This window comes from Megalobrama amblycephala, linkage group LG10, assembly GCF_018812025.1.
Source record: "Megalobrama amblycephala isolate DHTTF-2021 linkage group LG10, ASM1881202v1, whole genome shotgun sequence".
NCBI lineage: Eukaryota > Metazoa > Chordata > Actinopteri > Cypriniformes > Xenocyprididae > Megalobrama > Megalobrama amblycephala.
This window is the reverse complement of record NC_063053.1, coordinates 16,088,706-16,111,066: the sequence shown is the minus strand read 5'-3', so window position 1 is coordinate 16,111,066 and position 22,361 is coordinate 16,088,706. Positions and strand designations below refer to the sequence as shown.

The following is a 22,361-nucleotide window of genomic DNA, read 5'->3' as shown; positions in this document are numbered from 1 at the left end:
ATGAATTAACATGACAATCTTTTTTCTTTTCTTTTTTAAATTATTTACTTAAAAAGCCTCCCAGGTACAGCCCATAACATTTTAAAATACAGCAGTTTACACAATTATTATTAACATAGGAAAATACTAAGGAATGCACTTGAGAACATGATTTTTAAATAAATACTCTGGGGAAAAAAAAAAAAAAAAAAAAAAAGTTCTCTTAAATGGGAAGAAGCTGGAAATTATGTGCTTTAGAAACAAAAGACTTGGACAAAACATAATATGATACATGTCAGTTCAGTTACAAACATTGAAAATAAAAAGTGGATTCAGAAGCACTTTGTGACAATTTGCAACAATTAAGATGTTGGGGAACAACCACAGAGACAGTGCAAGTCTTTATGCATAGAAAATTAAAAATTTATACATAAAAAAACAATCTACCCCACCTCCAAAACAAGAGGAATGTTTATCATGATCCTCCACCAAATTACAAGTTCAAAGGAAAGAACAGGTTGCAGTCCAGTGCATGCTGTCTTAAATAGTAAAAAAAAAAAAAAAGTAACAAAAATCCGCTTACCGCCAAAACTACTGCGCATATATTTATCACTATTGCATAACAGCCACCATATATTAAATCTCAGACAGTTCCAATCTCAGAAGGTTCTTAAACCACGTACCAGCTCCAGGAATGTCTGAATGTGTATGCATTGCAACAGCGTTGTGTAACCCACTGCCTTGCACAGCACTATGCTACAGTACATGTGAGAGAATGATAAGAAATGATAAGTGTAAGAAACAAAGCTCATGGCGTGATTGAAAAATGGACTGCGGCCCAAAGAACTGATAAACCAGCCCTCAAAGCCAATATAATGCTCTCACTGATGTTCACTTGAGATCACAGTGTCTTATTTAGATATTATGTAGCCCATAAGATTTTTAACTACTTCAAAGTCTCTTAATACACAAAGATCAATCCCACAGGATCTGCACATAAACGTTGTTAAATAATGCATAATTAACCTAGGTTCTACTGGATATCACCCAGTAAGGCTTCATGTTCTTTCTGCATCTAGAATATATCGAGTAAGGCAGCCTCAGAAGATGATCTAATCCGTATCACTTCCCGATTTTGAACCGAATGGCCAGAGCGAATCTGAAGACATAGCATAGATACTACAGACAAAACAAAAATGTAACCTGAATGACTTCAATGAAAACAGATTTATAGGTAGACTTGGCATTTAGCAATCTGATAAGGCTTGCGCTTGCCATTTAAGAGTGCAAAAAGTTGTGTCATGGGTACCCTGCATCAGACCTGTGTCAAATACTAGTCAAAAGTCATTATACTATATGCATATTGAAGTCCAATGCCTTCGCAAATAAATGTTTATATTTGTACAGGTACTTAAAACAGGTCGTATCTGCATATGGACGTTCCCCAACGTACGAGCAGAGCATTTTAAGTTATCAGCAGACCACTGTTACATTATCCCATAGCATACAACTGAAAAACGTTAAATAAACAGATTTTTAAGACATTAGCTTTTCTCAAAACAAACATGTAATAATAAATATCAGTTTTAGTCATCTGCTAGTGCTGTGAAACAACCATTTTGTTTTGTAAAATGATTTAGTTGCATGATTACATCTACAGAGCCCAAAAGAACTGGCGACGTTTGTTTCCATCAGCTATGATTATAAACATAAGAGCATGTAAATATAATTCTCTGTCTATAAACATCTTAATTGGAGAGTTCTAAAGGAAACTGCTACAGTACTTACATATAATACTTACAGTTGAATAATATAATTTGACCATGGATCCTACACAACTATTGTGGTCCTATTTTGGTATATTTTTATGACAAACACCACATCAAATATATCCATATAACTGTACGGTTTGGTTGTCTAAGATGCCCACTGATAGATATTCCAATTGGGAAAGGTTTTAGTTACAGCTACAACAGCCAGTGAATTGTACTGTACAAATGGGGTCACATGACATATCTAGGTCTTGGGTCTTGACATGCAATACAACTTGCCTGTCCTAATCTACCTCAGAGTTACCTACTTCTTGACATGCAAACCAGCAATATATAGATGTTAAGGATTTGACTTGGACTCAGTCGGGTTAATCTTAGAGGTACTACTTACTACTAAACACTGGCTGTAAACTTTGGTTTGGTTAACTGGAGGGAAACTAGAGGTGTGGCTGGACTTTTGTGAGCATATGCTACCATTACTTTACTGGAAGTCACAATATAACACTAAAAATACATCTGCTAAGCACGCTAAATCTGAATGATCCTGGTCTGGCACTGTGTAAACATCGCTCGCAGTTCGTTCTCTTGGGTTTCGTTGACAGCGTCTGGCTCTGGGCTTTTCTGTACCTTTGCTACAGCAAAGTTGATGCCTTGGGTAAGTCCAGCCTGGGTTAAACTAGCCACCTGCACCATGGAGCTCCTGATCTTCGCAAAGGGCGACACGACACGGCTTCCGTTGCCGTCCGCCGGGGAGGGTCCTGTGATGCCTTCCAAACTCTTTTGTGACCCGCATGATGTGGCGGAGCCAGCAGGCTGGACAGTCAGTAGATTTGCCCCTTGGACGGAGGACTCCACCTCAAGTTGAGATGGACGAGGGAGTTGCTGTTGTGAAGATCCCAGTCTTGCGTCTGGATCCGAGGAGGCTTGAGGTGCTTGCTGTTTGGGTGCTGGAGCCACTTCCTCGAACACCTCTATTGGTTTGGTCTTGGCATCCTGAACAAACTTGTGGCAGTAAGCATCGATAGGTGTCCCAAAGTCAATCAGAATGGCTTCCTCTGCCTCCGAGGCTGTCCCAGGAGACTGGCCATCTAGGCCAACTGACAAGCTATCCGCAGTCTTATTATCACAGCCTGTAACTCGGATGACAGAGGGCACCGCAAGCTCGACGCTGCCAATTGACTGCGAGCGACTGCCAAGTCGAGGTGCAGATGCTACAATTCCACAGCTAGGAAGCACATAGTCTACGTTTTCCCGAGAGCCTGAGCATGGCTGCTCATCTGAGATGTAGGAATCAGAATCAGAGGAAATCTCATCCGAATGTTTGTCGTTAAGGTCTTTCAAGGATGCCGAACCAGTACTGCCATCATGGGTCTCTAAACTGCTGTCTGATTTCCAGAGGTTCACGTGCAAATTGGGCTTGAGGAAGTTCACTTTCACCTCAGGCTTTGAGAAGGTCCCTAGTTTCCCCAAGGGCTTGAAATTTCCAATGTTGACGTTAGTCTTTGTCTGCTTCACTTTCTGGTTTAGCGTTGAGAACTTGTTCAAAAGGTAACTTTTGCCTTGAGCCAAACCAGACCCAAGGACTTGGTCCACAGCTTTTCCTTGTATTCCCATTATATCCTCGTGTGGTTTGCTGTGTCTCCTGAAACAAAGCAATTAAAGCAAGATTTATCAAAAACAAAGCACGAATTGGCTTTGTTCAAAAGTGTCCTACAATGTGGACATGCTAGCAAACGCAAACAAAAGCAATCATATCCACACATATAACTTATTTAGAAATAAGATTTATGAACAAGAAGTTTAAAAAAAAATCAGATTTCCTCTGATTTCCCCTGAGGTCTGAACAAAGCCTATGTGTCCTTCGTAAATAAGGTAAAAAAAAACCATCATGTTACAGAGTCTACTGAAGAAATCCACATACAAAAGTTGTTTCTTTTTTACCTCTCTAGTTTCTTCTCAATGACCAAGACGTCAAGCCCCATAGCTTGCTTTGTAATACGAAGCATTTCAGCAATGCACTGGAGTGTGTCTGAAATGCAAACAACCCAACAAGTGCAGAGGAAAGGATCAATTATTTAACACAAACACAAAACTCTTCAAGCTCCACCAGCTTACACAAGGCCAAGTTATATCTTTTACCAACTTAACCCATAATGTCATTCACAGAATTATGCAATACAGAAGAGCTGAACTAGTGCGACAACAAATCATGGTATCCCAACACAAACCTTTCCCATCATCCTCTGGATTCCGTGTAACAGCCCTCAGCGTATGGAAGTAACCACTTATCTCCCCATTCTTATAGTGCAGCCGCATGCAGCAATATTTAGGCTTTCCGAAAAGAGTTGGTTCTGGACCTAAAAAGAACAACATTGGCAAGCTGTCATGACATTATGGAACATTTTATTTAATTGGACAAAAATTACGCCCACAAGTTTATCTACAAGCTCTTACCAATTTCAATCTTTTCAAGCCCTTCTAAACTGAGTCTCTGGTACTGGTTGACTTTGTCCGCCTCCTCATCATAACTAAATAGCAACAGCAAAGTGAAGTGGCATTACTAAATCAATGCCAAGAAAAAAGGATTTCTTATTTTAGAAAACACAAACATTGAGAGAAAATGCACTTACTAGGCTACATAATATGCACTGTTGGACAGCAGCAGAAGAACGTCAACATCTTTATGAGTGGCATCTATAAGACTAAAAGTGGGATGGGGAAAAACAGCATAATAAAAGGTCAATCTTGAAAGTGAGGCTCATAAATAGTATTATTATACTCTGGGCATTTAGGAAAAAGAGAAACACTGGGAAGGCAAAATGCATGAAAAATAGAATGCATTTAATCATCCAATGTTAACTTTGGCCATAATATGTAATGCTTATTTGAGTTAATCTTCATACAAGATATGCTCAAATAAAAATAATATTATGGTCAGAGCTAACCTCTTTCAATTCGCAAAGATTTAAGAAGAATTCCAACCCAATCAGTAACAATTTTCAGGCATCCATCACCTTGGCCTACCACCAACAAATGTCCAAACAATTTGAGGAAATATGGCTCCCTCACCCAAACAATAATTGTACAATATGAAAGAACAATATGTACAAGTACCTCTGAGCCACTGACGAAAAACTGTAGGAGGAAGAGTACACTAACAATATGAATTTTTAAATCAAGCATTATATTAGATCTAAGTGTTATTATTATATTTTTTTTATTGTAGTTCATTTTTTCTTAAGTTGTAACTGAATGTTTCCCAATAAAGAGAAAAAAAAAAGATTACATAGATAAAGGGCCATTCACGCAGAACACATTTCTTTATTCCACTATGCAACTTTGTTACTATTTTTCTATGTAAATATTGAACACCACATTTTTAGAATGCTGTGTTGATGTTAGTCCAAGATAAAATAGGGACATTTTTAAAAAGCACAAAAGACCTTTTGTTTCTTTTGATTCCACTGCCCTGCATCTTGCGTATTTGAACGCAAAAACACGTCCTGTGCGTGCAGACCATCAATACAGAATCTTTTTCTGAAACTGCATCATTAAATTGGCATGAAATGAGAACTCTTCTTAAAGGAAGATATTTTAAAGAATGTTGGTAATCAAACAGTTGATGGCAGCCATTGAGTTCCACAGTGGGAAAAAGTACTATGGAAGTCAATGGCTACCGTCAACTGTCTGGTTTCCAACATTCTTTAAAATATCATCTTTTGTGTTCAAGAAGAAAGAAACTCATACAGGTTTGGAACAACACGAGGGTGATTAAATGATGACAACATTTTCATTTTTGGGTGAACTATCCCTTTAAAGCACTGCAAGATAAAGTTGAGGGCTCTCACCTCGGATCACAGTCGATAAGAGCCCATCCACCATGGAACTTCTCATCATCAGGTAGCAGCAGCTGCATGTACGTCTGCAGCAGGAGGCTGACCTGCTCCTGAGCTCCTCTTTGGCTCTCCTTCTCTTTCTCCTCATGCTCCTTCTCTTTGCTGAAGATGGAGTACAGGTCTTCTGTTACTGGATGGCCCATCATCAGGTCTGGGAGGATCAGAGAGACAGTGCATGGCAGATGAGGCACTAAGGTGTGCTAACATCAAAAAGTTCATAATAAGGATTCAAACGACATTCTTTCACGCTCACCAATGACGGCCTGTCGGTAGGCATCTCTGAAGCGGTTCAGATAATAACGATTAGCTGAGTTCACACCATCCTTCATCACCCCCGCTAACTTTCGCTCTCCTGTTCGTGTGAAATCTCCCTACACAACAGATTGCACATATCAGACTAAGTGGACAAGTTTATTGTGTAGTCATCACTGTCCTACTTCAGTTATGTTATGAGACTTTAGTCTCAGTTTTTACTCCCATTACATCCATAAAAAGATTCTGTAGGGATTCCTTTAGGAAGCCCAAATTTAATAACAAAACCATTAAAAATAAAAAAAAAATTGTAATTTTCAACAAGGTTTCATTGGTTAACATTAGTTACTACTTTAGTTAAGTTTTGTTAACATTAGTTAAAACACTGTGAACTAACATGAACAATGAATGACGGTATTTTTGTTAACTAACATTAACAAAGATTAATAAATACTGATAATTTTTTTTTTTATTTATATAATATGACTATATTATATATTAAATATTTATTAACTAACTATATTAATATATTATCTATTACAATTTTTTATTTATATAAATTAGTGATTAATTTATGTATAATATTTAAGATATGTAAGATTAAAATATCCACTAGAACAATGTTATATATTTTGTTGACTTGTGTAATTACATTATCCCAAATGTTTCCATGAATGTTTAAATCCAGAGAAATAAGCTATTTAAACCAGGACACAGACCTTGTCCGTGCATCACCTATCAATGACGTCATACCGCAGTTTCCGGTTTTATTTTGTAGAAACCATGGAATCACCAAAGACACTTTAATATATTATGTGTTTTATTAGACAGGTGAGCAACTGTTTGGATGGATACATTCATCGACAAAAAACGAATCATGTTATATATTAGCTCATCTTATTGTTTAAATCTAATTTTCTTGATTTACAGCGAGTACCATGTTTTACCATGCCTAATATCGATCTAGCTTACTGCAGTGTGCATTAATTGTCTCACAGTAGCCGCCGAGGGAATGCAGAGTAAAGCTGTAACAACTTTCAATGCACAAATGTATCTAATATGATAAAACAGTGCTGCATTACCCTACATATGTTTGACCAGAAGAAGCAGAAGCGGCGACTGCCGCATAATAAAAGTTCTGCTGCTCTCAAGACATATGTCGCACTCGTTTCTCATTAGCAATCACTCCAGCTGCCTCATTTCTGCTCGCACAGCACTCTGCCCTGCTCTGCTTCATACTACAGTAACGTTAAAAATCTCATCCAAGAACATGATTTCTGCCCGAGTCCCATCCTGATTCTTTTCCACCGCAAAATCAAGGCGTCATCAAGCTACGACTTTGTTTTGAATAAGCGACCTCTAACGGCAAAAAATTACATAGTGTGCCTAAAAGAAAAAAATAATTAATCATTAATTTATATAAATAAGTGAATAAATTATTTATATAATAGTTGGATGATTTATATAATATAGTCACTCCCAATAAGATGACTGGTCAAAAGATTACTGACTTGTAAATCTGCAATCTTGATGCCATTTGCTGACAGATGGTGGTGTAAACAGGCAATGGGGACAGCATAAAATCAAAGGCAGGCATTCAATCCATTTACCTTCAGGGCAGCTGTGCCAGCATACTGACGGCTAATGGTGTCTCCATTGTTGGCCCACATCACCTGATAGATCCTGTAACACTTGAGGGGCAGTGGCTGCTCGGGTGGCATTACACCAAGTTTTTTCAGCTGGAACCAAACAGATCAAAAGACTCTTTGAATGTACTGGCATACTGTGAGCATCTGAGAGAGGCATTGTTTTGTGGGCGTGGTATGGCAGCATTCCTAGAAGCCAGAGTTTTATTTACACCTTAAGGCATTCAGCATATGATCTTATCCAAAATTACTTTAATTGTTATGTGTGAATTTATCCATGTAGCATGTTCCAGTCTCAAATGTGAATTTGTATACCTGCTGTTCCATGACTACACGGGCGATAGCGGCCTGTACCACATTAGTTCTGTCCAAGCAATCCATGCAGTTAACCCGGAAGATGCCTTCCTGTTGGCAGATGACTCCTGCTTGGTCCACCCTATTTGCAAATCAAAGTAGATTGATGATAATTAACCAGCTGTCCAACTCGGGAGCAGTTCTTATGAGAGAATTGGGACTTAAAGGCAAATGAAAGACTCACCAGGCCCATCTCATGTCTGTGATAATGTCATAGATGGCATCAGTGAGAGTCTGCACATTCTCAAACTTCATCCCTCGACTGGGAAGTGACAAAGGAGAAAATCTGTTGTTGAGATATTACCATAACAGGCTCTTTTGTAAAAGTCAAAAGGGTGGGTATCTTACCAGTGCTCATGGAAGTCAAATGAAACGTATGTTAGGTTGGGATTATTGTATAGCAGCACTTGTTTGAGGTAAGCGTCACCAATCATCTTCTCACGTCCATTTTGGTCCACTAAATTAATGATGACCTGATGGCGAAAGAAAAAAACCCTCTGTAATCTAAGGAGATCTATTGCTTTTTGTTAGGGCTATAAAAGTTGTGTTGACAAATGCAATTAATTATGATTAATGCAGGTGGTCATTTGTTTTGACCATTAACACATTCATTTTGACATAACATAATTCTGTTCTGTGTCGTTCCTAATAAAAAAAAAGGAAAAAAAAGCTAAACTAAAAAAGTTTAGGGTCAAAGAAAATAATACTTTTATCAAGCAAGGACACATTAGATTGATCAAAAGTGACAATAAAAGACATTAATAATGTTACAAAAGCTTTCTACTTATGAAAAAAAGTTCCCACAAAAATATTAAGCAGCACAACTGTTTTTAACATTGATAGTAAGAAATGTTCCTTGAGCACCAAATCAGCATATCAGAATCATTTCTGAAGGATCATGTGACACTGAAGACTGGAGTAATAGCTAATGAAAATTCAGCTTTGCCATCACAGGAATAAATTACATTTTAAATATATATTAAATTGATTATTTTAAAATTATCTTAAATTGTAATAATATTTCACAATATTACTGTTTTTACTGTATTTTTGATCAAATCAATGCAACCTTGGTGAGCATAATGACCTCTGTTCAGTGTCATTATATATTATACATTACATATTTAATTATGAATGTCATCCACACAAAACTGCTGAATTCAGTAATTAATCACATTTATAGGAACTGAATGCCCTACTTTTTACACTACATTAAAAAAAATATTAGTATTTCACTCATTGAAATTGCTATTTTAAACACACCTTACCAGTTTTTTGTAAATCTCAACTTGCTGTTCAAAGTGAGAGGCAAAAAAAGGCATAGTTTCCCTCTCTCCTGCAAAGAAACACATCTGAGATAACACATCATATAGGAAACACACAACACTGCAGGTGGATCACAGTATTAAAGTCACAGTAAAGTGCTGAGCCATCACCACTGAGCCTCAACATCCTCTCTGAGCACTATGTTCAACTAAGGAGCCATGAAAGCACACCTGCTTCACACCTGATGCCATTTACAGGACAAAACATTTCTAGACGATGACTACGCTGATGCATCACAGTGATAGCTTGTCAGTAAACAGAAGTGCTAGACTGTGCTGCGAGTTAGATCTCATTTGTGACTCGAAGAGAGAATCGATTACACTGATATGCCCCACCTTTCTCTATCCGAGGTCTAGGGTTGTAGCGGTACCCAGCTTGGCTCCAGAACACAGGGACAGAGCCTCGCGTTTGTACAAAGGACAGCGTGTGACTGTGCACGTGGATTAGCTGCTCTGTCTCCACATAGTTGGCCACATGTCCGTCTGCATCCACCCCCCTCCGCTTGTAGCGCATTCCTTCATCGCAAAGCACATGATGCATTGTTATCATACTGACGGCATGCAAAGTAAATTTGAATTTCTTTATTTTCCTATGTGCTGTACCTGCACGGTGGCGGCTTCTTCTGGAGATGAGGGCCACGGTGAAGCGAGGGTGAATATCATCCACACAGGTGGGTTCCTGCAGAGGCGTCTCCGGGCTGCTCCTCTCTTCATCAGAGCTCTCGTTATAGTTCACCACCAGCTCCTCCACCTGCACGAAGCCTTGGATGATAGGAATCACCCAAAAGTCCACCTGAGGCACCTGCAAAACAGTATTATCACCATTCAGGGCTGGTTTACAAATTCAAACATTAACCATTAAAATTCTGGAAAATTTGAGAAAACAGTTTTGCACCTGCAGGTCAATTAGGTCTTTGACCATGTGCTTGTTCCAGAAGAATCTATCATCCACCTAAAAGAAAACAAAAACATATTATGGGCATCAGTATTCTGTGAGATTGTCAGATGGAATAGGCTCATGTTTGCGTTTTATGGACTTTCTTTTAGAAAATACAGAGAGACTTGAGAGAGATTGGAAAATGACACAGGTCCACACCACAGACATGAATATTTTTAACACTGGTGAATCAGTGTTATCAGTATTGTTTATATACTAACATAGTATTTATTAAAATTTTGAATGTGCTATTATTTTTATATTTTCAGTTTTCATTTTAAATTTTAAGTTTGAATAATTTTTGTCATTTTTTTTTTTTTTTAATATTTTTATTTTATTTCAGTTTTTCATTTTTTCATCTTGTATTTATATTTTATTTTATTTCATTTCAGATTTATTTAAATTAATTAAAAATATATATATATTTTTAGCTAACAATAACACTGTGGTGAACCCACTATTGCCTCTTCCCTTCAATCTTTGTTTATTGTTAGCTATATCTTAAGAAATAACTGATACAAATTTGTCAGAGCTCAACTGTTTAGAGCAATATCCAGGAAGTGTCTAAATATAATAGTTTATTCTTTAAAAAGAGAAATGAAGCTTGGCCATAAATGTCTTGCATCCTGTATGTGTGGGACAAGTGCAAAAGAGTGCGAAACATCATCACTCAAATAAACTCAACAGTTTCCTGCTTTCTCAAGTATTTGCACAATTGTTGCCAATCTCAATATTAATTTACATTTTAAAATTATCCTAAAGTAAGTCTTTTATAATTTTTTCTTATTGAAAATGGAAGGAGTTGAAGTAAATAAACAGCTACTAACTAAATTTTGATTGCCGTCTTTCTAAAAAATAACTTGAAACCAAAGCTAAAACACTCAATCAGTAGACATTTAACTTTCAAAATACATAAAACAGTCTCTCACCTTTTTCCACAGGGGTTGATCTGACTTGCCTAACGCTCCCTGTCGCTGGACTGTATTGGTGAGGTCATAGGTCAGACTATAGTAAAATGAATCCGAGTCCATGAATATCTTATAGAGCTCATCAAGCAGCCGCCTCTCCAGACGTTCTTTCTCTTTACTCTCTTTGACCTGAAAGGCAGGGGAATACTGGATGGGAGTGAACAAACAAAAGGAGATTAAAGAGACAATCCTAAGTTAAAGAGAAGTACATTTATTGGGGGAATCAGGAGACTCAGTTTTTACATTAACCATGCTAACATGTCAAAGTACTAACAGATTAAGTAAAACAGGAATATTTAGTCTCAAAATGATTGCCATTTTAAAATGATATCAATTATCAAAATTTCCAAATGACCCATCAACCTTTTTCTTCATGGGAACAGCAACATTAGATTTGATCTGACTCAGGGTCTTTAACAGGAACTTGGACTCGTCTGGTGACTGGGTGATTTTCTCAGGTTTGTTGATTCCAAAATGATGCTTTTTACAGAGCTGCAAGAGAATGAGAGAAAAAGAATAGTTTATAAAGAGTTAGTGTTATTGCTAACCATCTGCTGTTATTGGTGACAAACCTACATCCATATATATAGAGGGCATAGGCGCCGATTTATGTTTCTGCCAGTGGGTGCCCAGTAAATAAACTATTAAAAGGGTGAAGATCGTGTCTGAAAGCTACAATTGATTTTCTATTGGTTAAAATCAATGGAGAATATCTCGTATTTTTCCACGGGATCGGCGCCTATGATAGAGGGTATGGACGTGACGTCACTGTCGGCTGGAGTGACTGCGGTTACGCCCACTTAGTAACAAAAAAGACTTGAGTGGCAGCATTGGTTTTCAGTGTAAATGCCACGAAAAACACACAAAACATCGATTGACTGTACAAATTGATTTGACAAGAAATCTGAAGTATATTTTTACAGACTGCCGAACGTTAAAGAAAAGAGAAGCATATGGATCGCTGCAATTCACAGAAACAACTGGACTCCAGGCAGCAAGACATGGATTTGCAGTTAGTTTGTTAGTATGTTGAATTGTATTGTTTATATATTGTATTGTTATATACTGTATTGACAACTCATCAATTAAATATTTACAATCTTATATTCTGCATAATTGGGTGTTTTTAAATAAACACGGATAAAAACTATACAAGTTTTAGGACAGGATGATATATAACATTGATATAAGCGATTACCCAGATTTAGACCTACCTATATTGTATTTATATAAGACGTTCACAGGCAAATTTGCTTTATGTATTTTCCTGGCGTCAAAATCAGGCACATATAAATGTCAATATCCATGGATTACTAGATCTCTGGTAAGTTGTAACAGGAACACTATTGAGTCCAACCTTTAGTTTAATAGGTGTTTTACTCATGTTTTTGCAGTTTCCCCTAATAAATCCAGTCATTCAAGCAGGCTCTTTTGCCACTCAGTCCACCTGAGGAGATGTGTTTCGACGGGAAAGTGACGTCAGTGCATACCCTCTATAGTACATGATCTCCGTTTACCCTGCTCAAGTCCATCTGAAAAATGCTGCTACGGTAATTGCTTTAATTAAAACCAAAAGGGTGCCAGGTTGTGTACTAAAACTAGCCTGCTGATGCCAGAGCAGATTCATGTGCCCATTAAATAGAAAGAACAACTAGAGTCAAACTACACAGGCAGGCTGCTATCTCAAAGTAATTTAAGGCAATTATTCTGTGATAAACTACTCAAGCAGAGATAGCACACCAGGAGAATGGATTACAGTGACCTCTGACTGTTTCACTTACATGTTAAACATCTCCTTTCAATCCCAGAGGCTCTGCTGAGAGACTGACTCCTTAGAAACATCATGCTTCCTCTGGAACCCTTAGCAACAAACACCACTACTCTTGCACCAATTAAATGTCAACCATTTACAACACAAAAGGGCTGAAATACCTAAAGTCCAAGCATCAACTGGACACTCTAACAAGTGGGAATGTGGGAAGACAGTCTGGTAAATTCTATCAGGATCCAATAATGCTTGCTACAAGAAATAACTTTTTTTTTTATTGTTTTTTAGTTCCTATTAAGTGCTTTGAAACACTTAAAGGGGCTATATATAAGAATTTTCATGTATTCATTGCTTTTTTTATTGCAAACATGTAAACAGCTTGTAACAAAACTTGAAAAAAAGACTTTCCCGACATCTGACATGAAAGTGAAGTTATGTATAAGACTCGGGACGTTTTTGCTGGGAAAATCAAAAGGATGTGACATTTAAGCACACTCCCGAGGGCCTCTCTTCCATTCAATGACACAAATATACTTATAGTCTCAAATATACTTAATAATCAAACTATCATAAGAGTGTAATTTTAATTACCTCATCTGTCAACAATAATGATGGTGACTTCTGCAAACATATCCAATCCGATGGCTCTGTGAGGCCTCCATAGGGAGCAATGGACACTTCCTCTCTCAAGATCCATTAATGTACTAAAAACATATTTAAATCGGTTCATGTAAGTACAGTGGTTCAATATTAATATTATAAAGCGACGAGAATATTTTTGGAGCGCCAAAAAAAACTAAATAACGACTTATTTAGTGATGGCCGATTTCAAAACACTGCTTCAGGAAGATTCGGAGCACAAATGAATCAGTGTATCGAATCTGCTGTTCTGAGCGCCAAAGTCACGTGATTTCAGCCGTTGGCAGTTTGACACACGATCTGAATCATGATTCGATACACTGATTCATTTATGCTCCGATGCTTCCTGAAGCAGTGTTTTGAAATCGGCCATCACTAAATAAGTCATTATTTTGTTTTTTTGGCGCTCCAAAAATGTTCTCGTCACTTTATAATGTTAATATTGAACCACTGTGCTCACATGAACCGATTTAAATATGTTTTTAGTACCTTTATGGATCTTGAGAGAGGAAGTGTCCATTGCTCCCTATGGAGGCCTCACGGAGCTATCAGATTTCAACTAAAATATCTTAATTTGTGTTCTGAAGATTAACGAAGGTCTTAGGGGTGTGGAACGGCATGAGGGCGAGTAATAAATGACAGAATTTTCATTTTTGGGTGAACTAACCCTTTAACTGCTGTTTTCTCACAGCTGTCATTTTTGGTGTTTCTTTCATTACTGAGAGGTAAGTGTGCAGCACATATTTACATATTCATCTAAACATCATTCTCAGCAGCGTGGGCGGCGTCAGGAAGTTCGTTAACAGTATATTGCTGCAAAGGTATTTTCAACTTCTTCTTACTTCTAAGCAAAGAACTAAAAAAAGAATTTTGCCATGAGTATATCAAGGCCTTCAAACATGTTCAGTCTCTTATACGTTACGTGTGTGAGAGTGCGAGAACAAGCAACAAGTTTTATTGTTTGATGCAGTTTCACTTAACGGCCACCTGTGTCGCTAATAACAGGGGTTTCTGAATTCTACTTATAGCCCCTTTAAATATTAGTTCACTTCTGAATGAAAATTTCCTGATAATTTACTCATCCCCATGTCATCAAAGATGTTTACGCCTTTCTTTCTTCAGTTGAAAAGAAATTAAGGTTTTTGAAGAAAATATCCCAGGATTCTTCTCTACATAGTAGACTTCAGTGGGGAACCACAGGTTGAAGGTCCAAACTGCAGTTTCAGTGCAGCTTCAAAGTGCTCTACGTGATCCCAGGCAAGGAAAAAGGGTCTTGTCTAGCGAAACGTTCAGTCATTTTCTAAAAAAAATAAACATTTATATACTTTTTAACCACAAATGCTTGTCTTGCAGTAGCTCTGCAATCTGCAAGCATGATGTAATCACATTACAAAGGTCATACGTAACATAGGCGGAAGTATCAATCCAGTGTTTACAAAGCAAACGTGTACCAAAAAAAGGGTAAAACATTGATATCGGACGATTTTGAAGTTGGAGGAGAAAACTAGATTAAGTTTTCGCCTTACCGCGGTACTTTTGCCTACGTCACGCATGACCTTTCAACGTAATGTGTGGCGCATTTGTGGATACAGTGCAAGATGAGCATTTGTGGTTAAAAAGTATATACTTTTTTTTTTTAATGACCGATCGTTTCGCTTATTCCTCGTCTGGGATCATGTAGAGCTCTTTGAAGCTGCACTGAAACTGCAATTTGGACCTTCTACCTGGTGAAGTCCACTATATGGACAAAAATACTGGAATTTTTTCCTCAAAAACCTTAATTTCTTTTCAACTGAAGAAAGAACGACATGAACATCTTGGTGAGAACATGGGGGTGAGTAAATTATCAGGAAATTTTCATTCAGAAGTGAACTAATCCTTTAACCCTGGGTCATTCTAAAGCTTGGGTAAATGGAATCCTAAATTATCTTTAATCCGGGGTTACAATTAATCCTTGGTATATTCACTAATTGCACATCAACCATTTACTACACAAGAGGGCTAAAATAACTAAAGTCTTGGCCTAAGCATCAACTGGGCACAATAACAAGTGGGAATTTGGGAAGACAGTCAAGTAAATTCTATCAGGATCCAATGAATAGTCTCTACCAACATGGATAATGACAAGAAATAACTCTTCAAATGTTAGAGCAACACATATTTATGATGAAATGTAATGTAGCCACGTTTTACATTATTTCTTCTTCTGATTCTATACTATCTTTAATTAAATCCAGCATGGAGAATGTTTGCAAAAAACAGTATTAGTCACCTCTAACTCTAGATCCTGTGGTTCATCCTCTGAGAGTGGAATGACTACTATCTTGGTGATCTTGTAGACTTTGTGGTCTCCTGGCAACTGGCCCACCAGTGCTTTCTGGCGAATCAGGATCAGACCCAGAGGAAGATCTGCCCAAAAGGGGGGAGGAAGGAAATGTGTCATGAGTGCAGAGTTCCACGCCTCATTTTCCTGTTCTATCCGGCATGATTCATTCCTATGGCAAACATTCTCATAACAATGACTTCAAAGACATTTGCATTGAGATGAGATGCAGTCATACTTTCACTGACAACTCAATGTAAATCAATAGATAAAAGTGCTCCCTGCAGCAGGCAACTCTGAGATCTTTAGATGGAAAATTTAATGAGAACGGCCTGGGCTCTTTGTAGGAACGGTACAAGGAAATATCAAGTTTGCCCACTGGATTATGTTACAAAGTAAGGCATGTATAATATGAAACTGATGATATGGCTCATTTATCTGTGTAGTCTTGCCCTGAAAAAATGCAAATGAGTATAAAAAGTCAAACAATTATTTTAGCCATCAATAATACTACAAAATGCAGAGTACATATACAGACATAGCAAGTATTTCTCTGATAAAGGAAGAGAAATAATGACATTATACATAATGTCAACCTGTTATATAGGTTACAATAGACAAGAGGTTGACTTCTCAAATCAGCCAACTGAATGATGATATGAAAGTATGATGTATGCCATCATTTCACTTTCACTGTGCATATAATCCCTCAAGAGCTTCCTTTTTAATCTATTAAGAGGCATTGTTTAATGGAAATGGATGTCTATGTATGGATCATCCATGACAATATTCTTTGAACTGAGTATCATGTAAATACCACGGTATGTGAACAATTATTCAGTGCCATTCTATTTAACCTGCTAAAGCTATATCAGAACAGATGGGCTACAAAGCACTGAAAGACATTTAGCAATTACAAAAAAAAATCATAAACCAAATTTAGCTGAAATGTCTGATGCTGGAGCATCATTATTTTAATTACGAGTCTCTGGTACCCAGTTTCTTCCTGCTGCAAACTGAATTACAGAAGAAACAAATGAAAATTGTTTCTATTAAATCAGGCTCTGAATGGTATTTTAGCAATAATAAGGTCTGCTTTAGACCAAGAGCCACCAAATTTATTGCAAACATTACAGTGAATTAAAAGTATTAATTCTCATCCTTTATACACAAAATATACTAGAATGACGATCAGACTTACCCGCATGAAGCTGTATTTTTCCAATAATACCCTCTACGAGGCCCAGACAGACAGGGTTCCATGCTAGCAGGAGGTCGGTTGCTGAAAGAAGGTTTAAAATAAAGTCACAAGTGTTCCAAAAATTTTTTTCAGTTCCTAATAAGGGCGTATCACACTTGATATTTAACCCTGGGTCATTCTAAACCCTGGGTAAATGGAATCCTGGGTTATCTTGCTACACATTTCACCTGCTCACAATTTACCCAGGGTTAACAATTAATTCTAGGTATTTGTACACTAAATGTCGTTGACTGTATTTTTATCACTATGAATTTTTATCCTGAATTCGGACTATAAAAGGTAAAGAATGAAATGGTCTCTTCTTTACCCCAATTCACATTTTCTATTTTCATTTGACATTTTTCCTCTCAAACACCAAATGACTGTATATACAATGCGACATATGCAACAATTTTTTCATGTCTGTCCAAAGCACGTAAATATGAGGTATGCAATTGGGAGTTTGTTGTTAAGCATCTAGCTGTAAGATTTTAACACCACATAATTTCACACTGTACAAGTTTCATAACCCCGGGCAAAAACTGGTCTACTGCTAACCCCATTCTAAATTACAAATGTGAAATGTTTCTCTACCCAGGATTAAAATGAGGTTTAGAAAACTGTAGGTAATTCAAGCAACACAAAACCAGAGTTTTCGCCCTCAGATAAGGCACGCTTTATGTTTTGAAATATTTTGGTAAATATATTCAGGGTTATGTGGCTGTTCACAATTGATCTAAAAAAAACTATCAAAAACTAGGTTCCTCACAAAGATGACTGCTGTCTTAGGTCACCAATTTGCTAAGCAGTTCCTCTTAAGATGATTGATTAGCATCACCTACATTGTCAGGCATGATGCGCGGGGTCTGAGATGTCATGTGCAAAGACAACATTTTCTGGAGCGTCTGCGAGTATGGTAGCTTAATGGCTCCTACTATCCTTTGACAGAAATCATAGTTCCACTTGGAAGAGGATGCTCTCAGCACATTTGCACTGTCATGCACTCAACCATCTCCTGACTAACTGGGAAGAGACATTCACCGCCTGTTGATGGATTGGGAGTTGGATGAGCTGCATCATGAAGTTGCCAAAAACCTCCATAATGACCATCAGCTTGTCATTGGACATCATTCCAGTTTGAGGAAAGTTCTCCAACTACTACATCATGAAAAGCTAGTACATTCATGGAGTTGAATGATATCTTGGTAGTCGCAATTACTTGATGGGAATCAATACCGAATACCAAGAAATTCTGAAAATTCTGTTATGACGATTATACAATTTGTAATTAAAAATACATCAATGTGATCTATTCATGCGAGTATCTAATGGAAGTTTGAAGTGGCTTACCTTTAACTTGACATTATGATCTATTCATCTGGCACACTACACTGACTGGGACTGAATAATAAACAAACTATTAAGTAATACAGTGGTATAACCTCACCCAGACATGCTGGCAACTATGGAATTTGTTCAAAAGAACGGAGACTATCCATGCATCATGAATACAGTGGAAACCCTTATCCAGTTAAATAATGAAACAGACTGCAACCTAAACCCGATCAGCACGGCTGCACACACGTGGCTAAAAACAGCTAGAACTTATTCAAATCTTCGCAGGCTACAGTGTCCTCAATACACTGCAAGATGGACTAGCTGCCCATCTAGTTTTAGACTTGGCAAGAGATAGAAGCGTGTGAATAGGTTGACATTCACAGGTGAGATGAACGAGTGTGAGAAACGCCTGTCGTGGTTGAGCATGCAAACCTTTTCGTAAAAAAACAAAAAAACAAAACAAAAGTCTACAAAAAAAAATTTCTAGTAAACATATTTTTGTCATTTCTGATAAAAGGCATACAATGCATACAAGAGCGATATCAAAACTGTCTGAGGTTAAAGAAGCATATCGGGACATACTTTATTGGTTTAAGGCCTGGGCAGAAAACTTTCATTTGATTATCTACCACTACTATGACACCTACTTTATCTCACTTTCTCTACTTTTCACTTTCTCCAGTAAAACAGTCACATGTCTGACCCTGACTTTAACCTTCACCATTTAAAGGTGCTAAAGAGGATGTTTTGTTTTATACATTTTTGCAATATTACTTGAAACTGTCTTTACTAACTGATAAAAGACTATTTATTAGGTGCACTGAAAGTAATAATATTAATATACATCATCTGTGCACTAGGTAGGGCCTTAAAAACATCAGCCAATCGTTTACGCGATGATTGGCCCTCTGGCTTGTCAATCACTCCCGTGACGTTCCTTGTGAAAGACGAGCGTGGCTGCGCGTTCCAGTAACTTTCCACACTCCACAGGCGCCGCATGCAATGTTTTTGTCAGGAGACAGGAGAAACAACTGCAGATTATGAGTTACCTGCGGTGAGTCTGACATAATGAATCCACAAACACGACACAGCGAATGCCGGTGGTAAACACTCGTGTTCCAATACTCGTGCACGAGTTTTGGGAGGCGTTCTCTTGAAATGAGCTGTGAAGGAGGGGGGCTGTTCTTCTTACACATGCGCTCATTTCAAAAACTCAGTAACAGTCTTTGGTTTCTCAGTCGATTAAAAAATCCTCTCTATCACCTTTAACTGTGTATCCATATTCCCTTGTGAGACATCTAAAAGCATTAGCATTATCCAGCATATTTAGAAATACACACTGGTCAGACGAGTTAATGGACATTTAAATATTTATTCACTACTGACATTTCTTCCCGAACAGCCATAGTTTTTAAATAACCAATTATAATCAAAATAAACTAATGATGTTTAATTAAGCCCATTTGTAACCCCTGTAAACTGGTCAAAGGCTATTATTCACAGATCTAGCCTGCACTATTGGAACTGGGCCCAAAGGATGCCATGCAAAAATAAGCAAAATGTGTTTTTAGATAATATATAAAAAATGCATTTTGTTTATTATATCATATATGCATTTCACTCAAATGACAATTCTGTCATCATTTACTCACCCTCGTATTGTGTGGCTTTCTTCCATGGAACACGAAAGTAGATGTTTGAATTTTAAGCACTGACAGGCTTTCACTATTCTCTTTTATTGCATGAGGGAAAACATGATATGAAAGTAATGGCAACGGAGTCTGACTGTGCCTGACACTCTGCCCAACATCTCCTTTTTTGTTCCACATATTTGGAATAACATGGTGAGTAAATGAAGTCAGAAATGTAATTTTCATGTGAACTGCCCCTTTAAGATTATCAATCTGACATCTAAACGCCCTTGACCAAAACATACTGACCCCCGAGCCACATATACTGTAGTAAGTAAAAGGGGTTTTAGGCACGACATGCGACCAAAACATCAGAGGTTTGCACAGACACTCATGTCATGCACGCGCAGCTGCTTTAAAAGTAGGGCAATGAAAACACCACAACTGGGCATCTTTCAAGTCAACAAGCCTCGCTCGACAAATTACAAAAACTGACATTTCCATCTCTTTTAATATTTATACAACTATACAACTCAGTGATCCGTCTTCTCCTGTCAGGAACACAAAATCATTTGTCTCCGTTTTGGAGCAGCGTGTCGTGTCCATTATGCGTGAGAAATAGCAACAACGTAGACAGTGAGAACGGAAACATTGAGGCACTGAAACACATGTACACTGTTATAAGTTAAAATGCAAGCATTACCCGGTCTCACGGCCACAGATCCATCCTTCCGGCTGCACCACAGCGCGTTATCTCCGCTCTGGAGAATATAATGATCTTTAGCTTGAAACAGCTCCATGTTTATCATAATACCAGAACATAAGAGCGTCCCGATACTAAACCGCTGGATTTGTTCCCGAACGGAAAAACGAGGAAATGAAGCTGCTCCCTTGTCGTCCACTGGCAATCCAAATAGACGCCAGCTAACCTGCTAGCTCTGTACCTGTGTAAACGTTTATAATAATCTGATGAAGCATCGTGCCTCTATGTCAGGTACTGGCCGATCATCGAAAATGGGTCCTCTGCGAATTTAATGTCAGTTTATTAAGTGCGATATTGTAGTAGTGGTTCGGAAATGTACCGGTCTGTCTAATATTTTCCACTGAGGGGAGCAGCAGCGACTGAAACAATTTCCTCCAGTTATACACACACGTGACCTCCTCCGTCACACCGAACATAGTTCAACTGTGACTAGATGCCCCACCTGCAATACTTGTTTTGATGTATTATTTTATGTTAGATCGTTTCTTGTATTGCATTGTATTTTGGAGAACCTTATTTAATTATTGACCCGTTTCGATATTATATTGCTGATGCAATGTTTGAGGGGTTGTAAAAATTGGTATTGTTCAATGTAAATTCATGGTTCTGTGGGTTAAAATAATAAATAATTCAAGTCGACATTATGGGGGTCACACTTATCTTAATGATCAAATATATTTGGGAAATGTGTTTAATAAATTGATAAACCATATTCCAATTTTGTCTATGTAGGCCTATCTTGTGACTCTAACAAAAACGCACAAGCAGTAATATTGCTGTGATGTTTAAAAATATGGGCTTTAGCACTTTTGTTGGAATTATTTCGGACACATCAAAAGCAGAAACATGTTCTGTGTCAACTGCAGTTTCCATTGTTTTTCTATGTAAACATGCACTAGTTTCTGGGCACCCTTGACAGTTTATTGCCTTGGGCCCCTTGTGAAATTGCATTTTGGGGGGTGGGGGGGACCCTGTCTGAAAAGGGCCCCTAGAATCATCCTAACATTCCACTGTTTTACAGCGCCCTTGTCTGTGTTTTGCATGCAAAATGAGATCTGTGTGAATGGTCCCTGAAAATGTGGGCCCTACTAACTTATGAAAAAAAAATCAGTATTTTACATTTTAGCGAATTGGTAGCTAATTCTTATAAAATTCTTAAAAAATTGCTACAATCTACTTACACCCCACTAACGGTTAGATTTAGGGTTGGGGTTCGTGGTGGACTTTAAAGGATTAGTCCACTTTCAAATAAAATTTTCCTGATAATTTACTCACCCCCATGTCATCCAAGATTTCATGTCTTTCTTTCTTCAGTCGAAAAGAAATTAAGGTTTTTGATGAAAACATTACAGGATTCTTCTCCTTATAGTGGACTTCAATGGCCTCCAGACGGTTGAAGGTCAAAATTACAGTTTCAGTGCAGCTTCAAAGGGCTTTAAATGATACCAGACGAGGAATAAGGGTCTTATCTAGCGAAACGATCGGTCATTTTAGAAAAAAAATACAAATTATCGCCTTGCACGTGCTTCC

The 22,361-nt window shown here is 37.7% G+C and overlaps 1 protein-coding gene across 2 annotated transcripts; it reads right to left on the bottom strand.

Moving 5' to 3' along the window:
- Positions 1 to 19: 19 nt before the first annotated feature.
- Positions 20 to 21,224, bottom strand: inpp5f (inositol polyphosphate-5-phosphatase F). Of its 2 annotated transcripts, none has more exons than XM_048204910.1 (20): positions 20,772 to 21,224; positions 17,061 to 17,141; positions 15,809 to 15,945; positions 11,493 to 11,621; positions 11,091 to 11,276; positions 10,120 to 10,176; positions 9,828 to 10,026; positions 9,561 to 9,740; positions 9,168 to 9,235; positions 8,248 to 8,372; positions 8,084 to 8,161; positions 7,861 to 7,981; positions 7,510 to 7,638; positions 5,901 to 6,018; positions 5,600 to 5,798; positions 4,382 to 4,453; positions 4,206 to 4,279; positions 3,980 to 4,108; positions 3,693 to 3,780; positions 20 to 3,393 (listed from the first exon to the last, which is right to left on the bottom strand). In XM_048204910.1, the coding sequence occupies exons 1-20, from the start codon at positions 20,875 to 20,877 to the stop codon at positions 2,280 to 2,282; spliced, it is 3,390 nt and encodes a 1,129-aa protein (XP_048060867.1). In that variant the 5' UTR covers positions 20,878 to 21,224; the 3' UTR covers positions 20 to 2,279. The 2 variants fall into 2 exon arrangements, with proteins under 2 accessions (XP_048060867.1, XP_048060869.1); XM_048204912.1 differs by having other exon boundaries at positions 11,091 to 11,258.
- Positions 21,225 to 22,361: the final 1,137 nt, after the last annotated feature.

What these genes read in the sequence shown, in the direction of transcription:
- inpp5f (XM_048204910.1), bottom strand. Translation starts at nt 20,877, where the DNA reads ATGATAAACATGGAGCTGTTTCAAGCTAAAGATCATTATATTCTCCAG. An exon ending in CACAGGATCTAGAGTTAGAG is followed by an intron (nt 11,622 to 15,808) that starts GTGACTAATACT and finishes ATTCTCTTGCAG; the next exon opens with CTCTGTAAAAAGCATCATTT. An exon ending in ACAGACATGAGATGGGCCTG is followed by an intron (nt 7,982 to 8,083) that starts GTGAGTCTTTCA and finishes ATTTGCAAATAG; the next exon opens with GGTGGACCAAGCAGGAGTCA.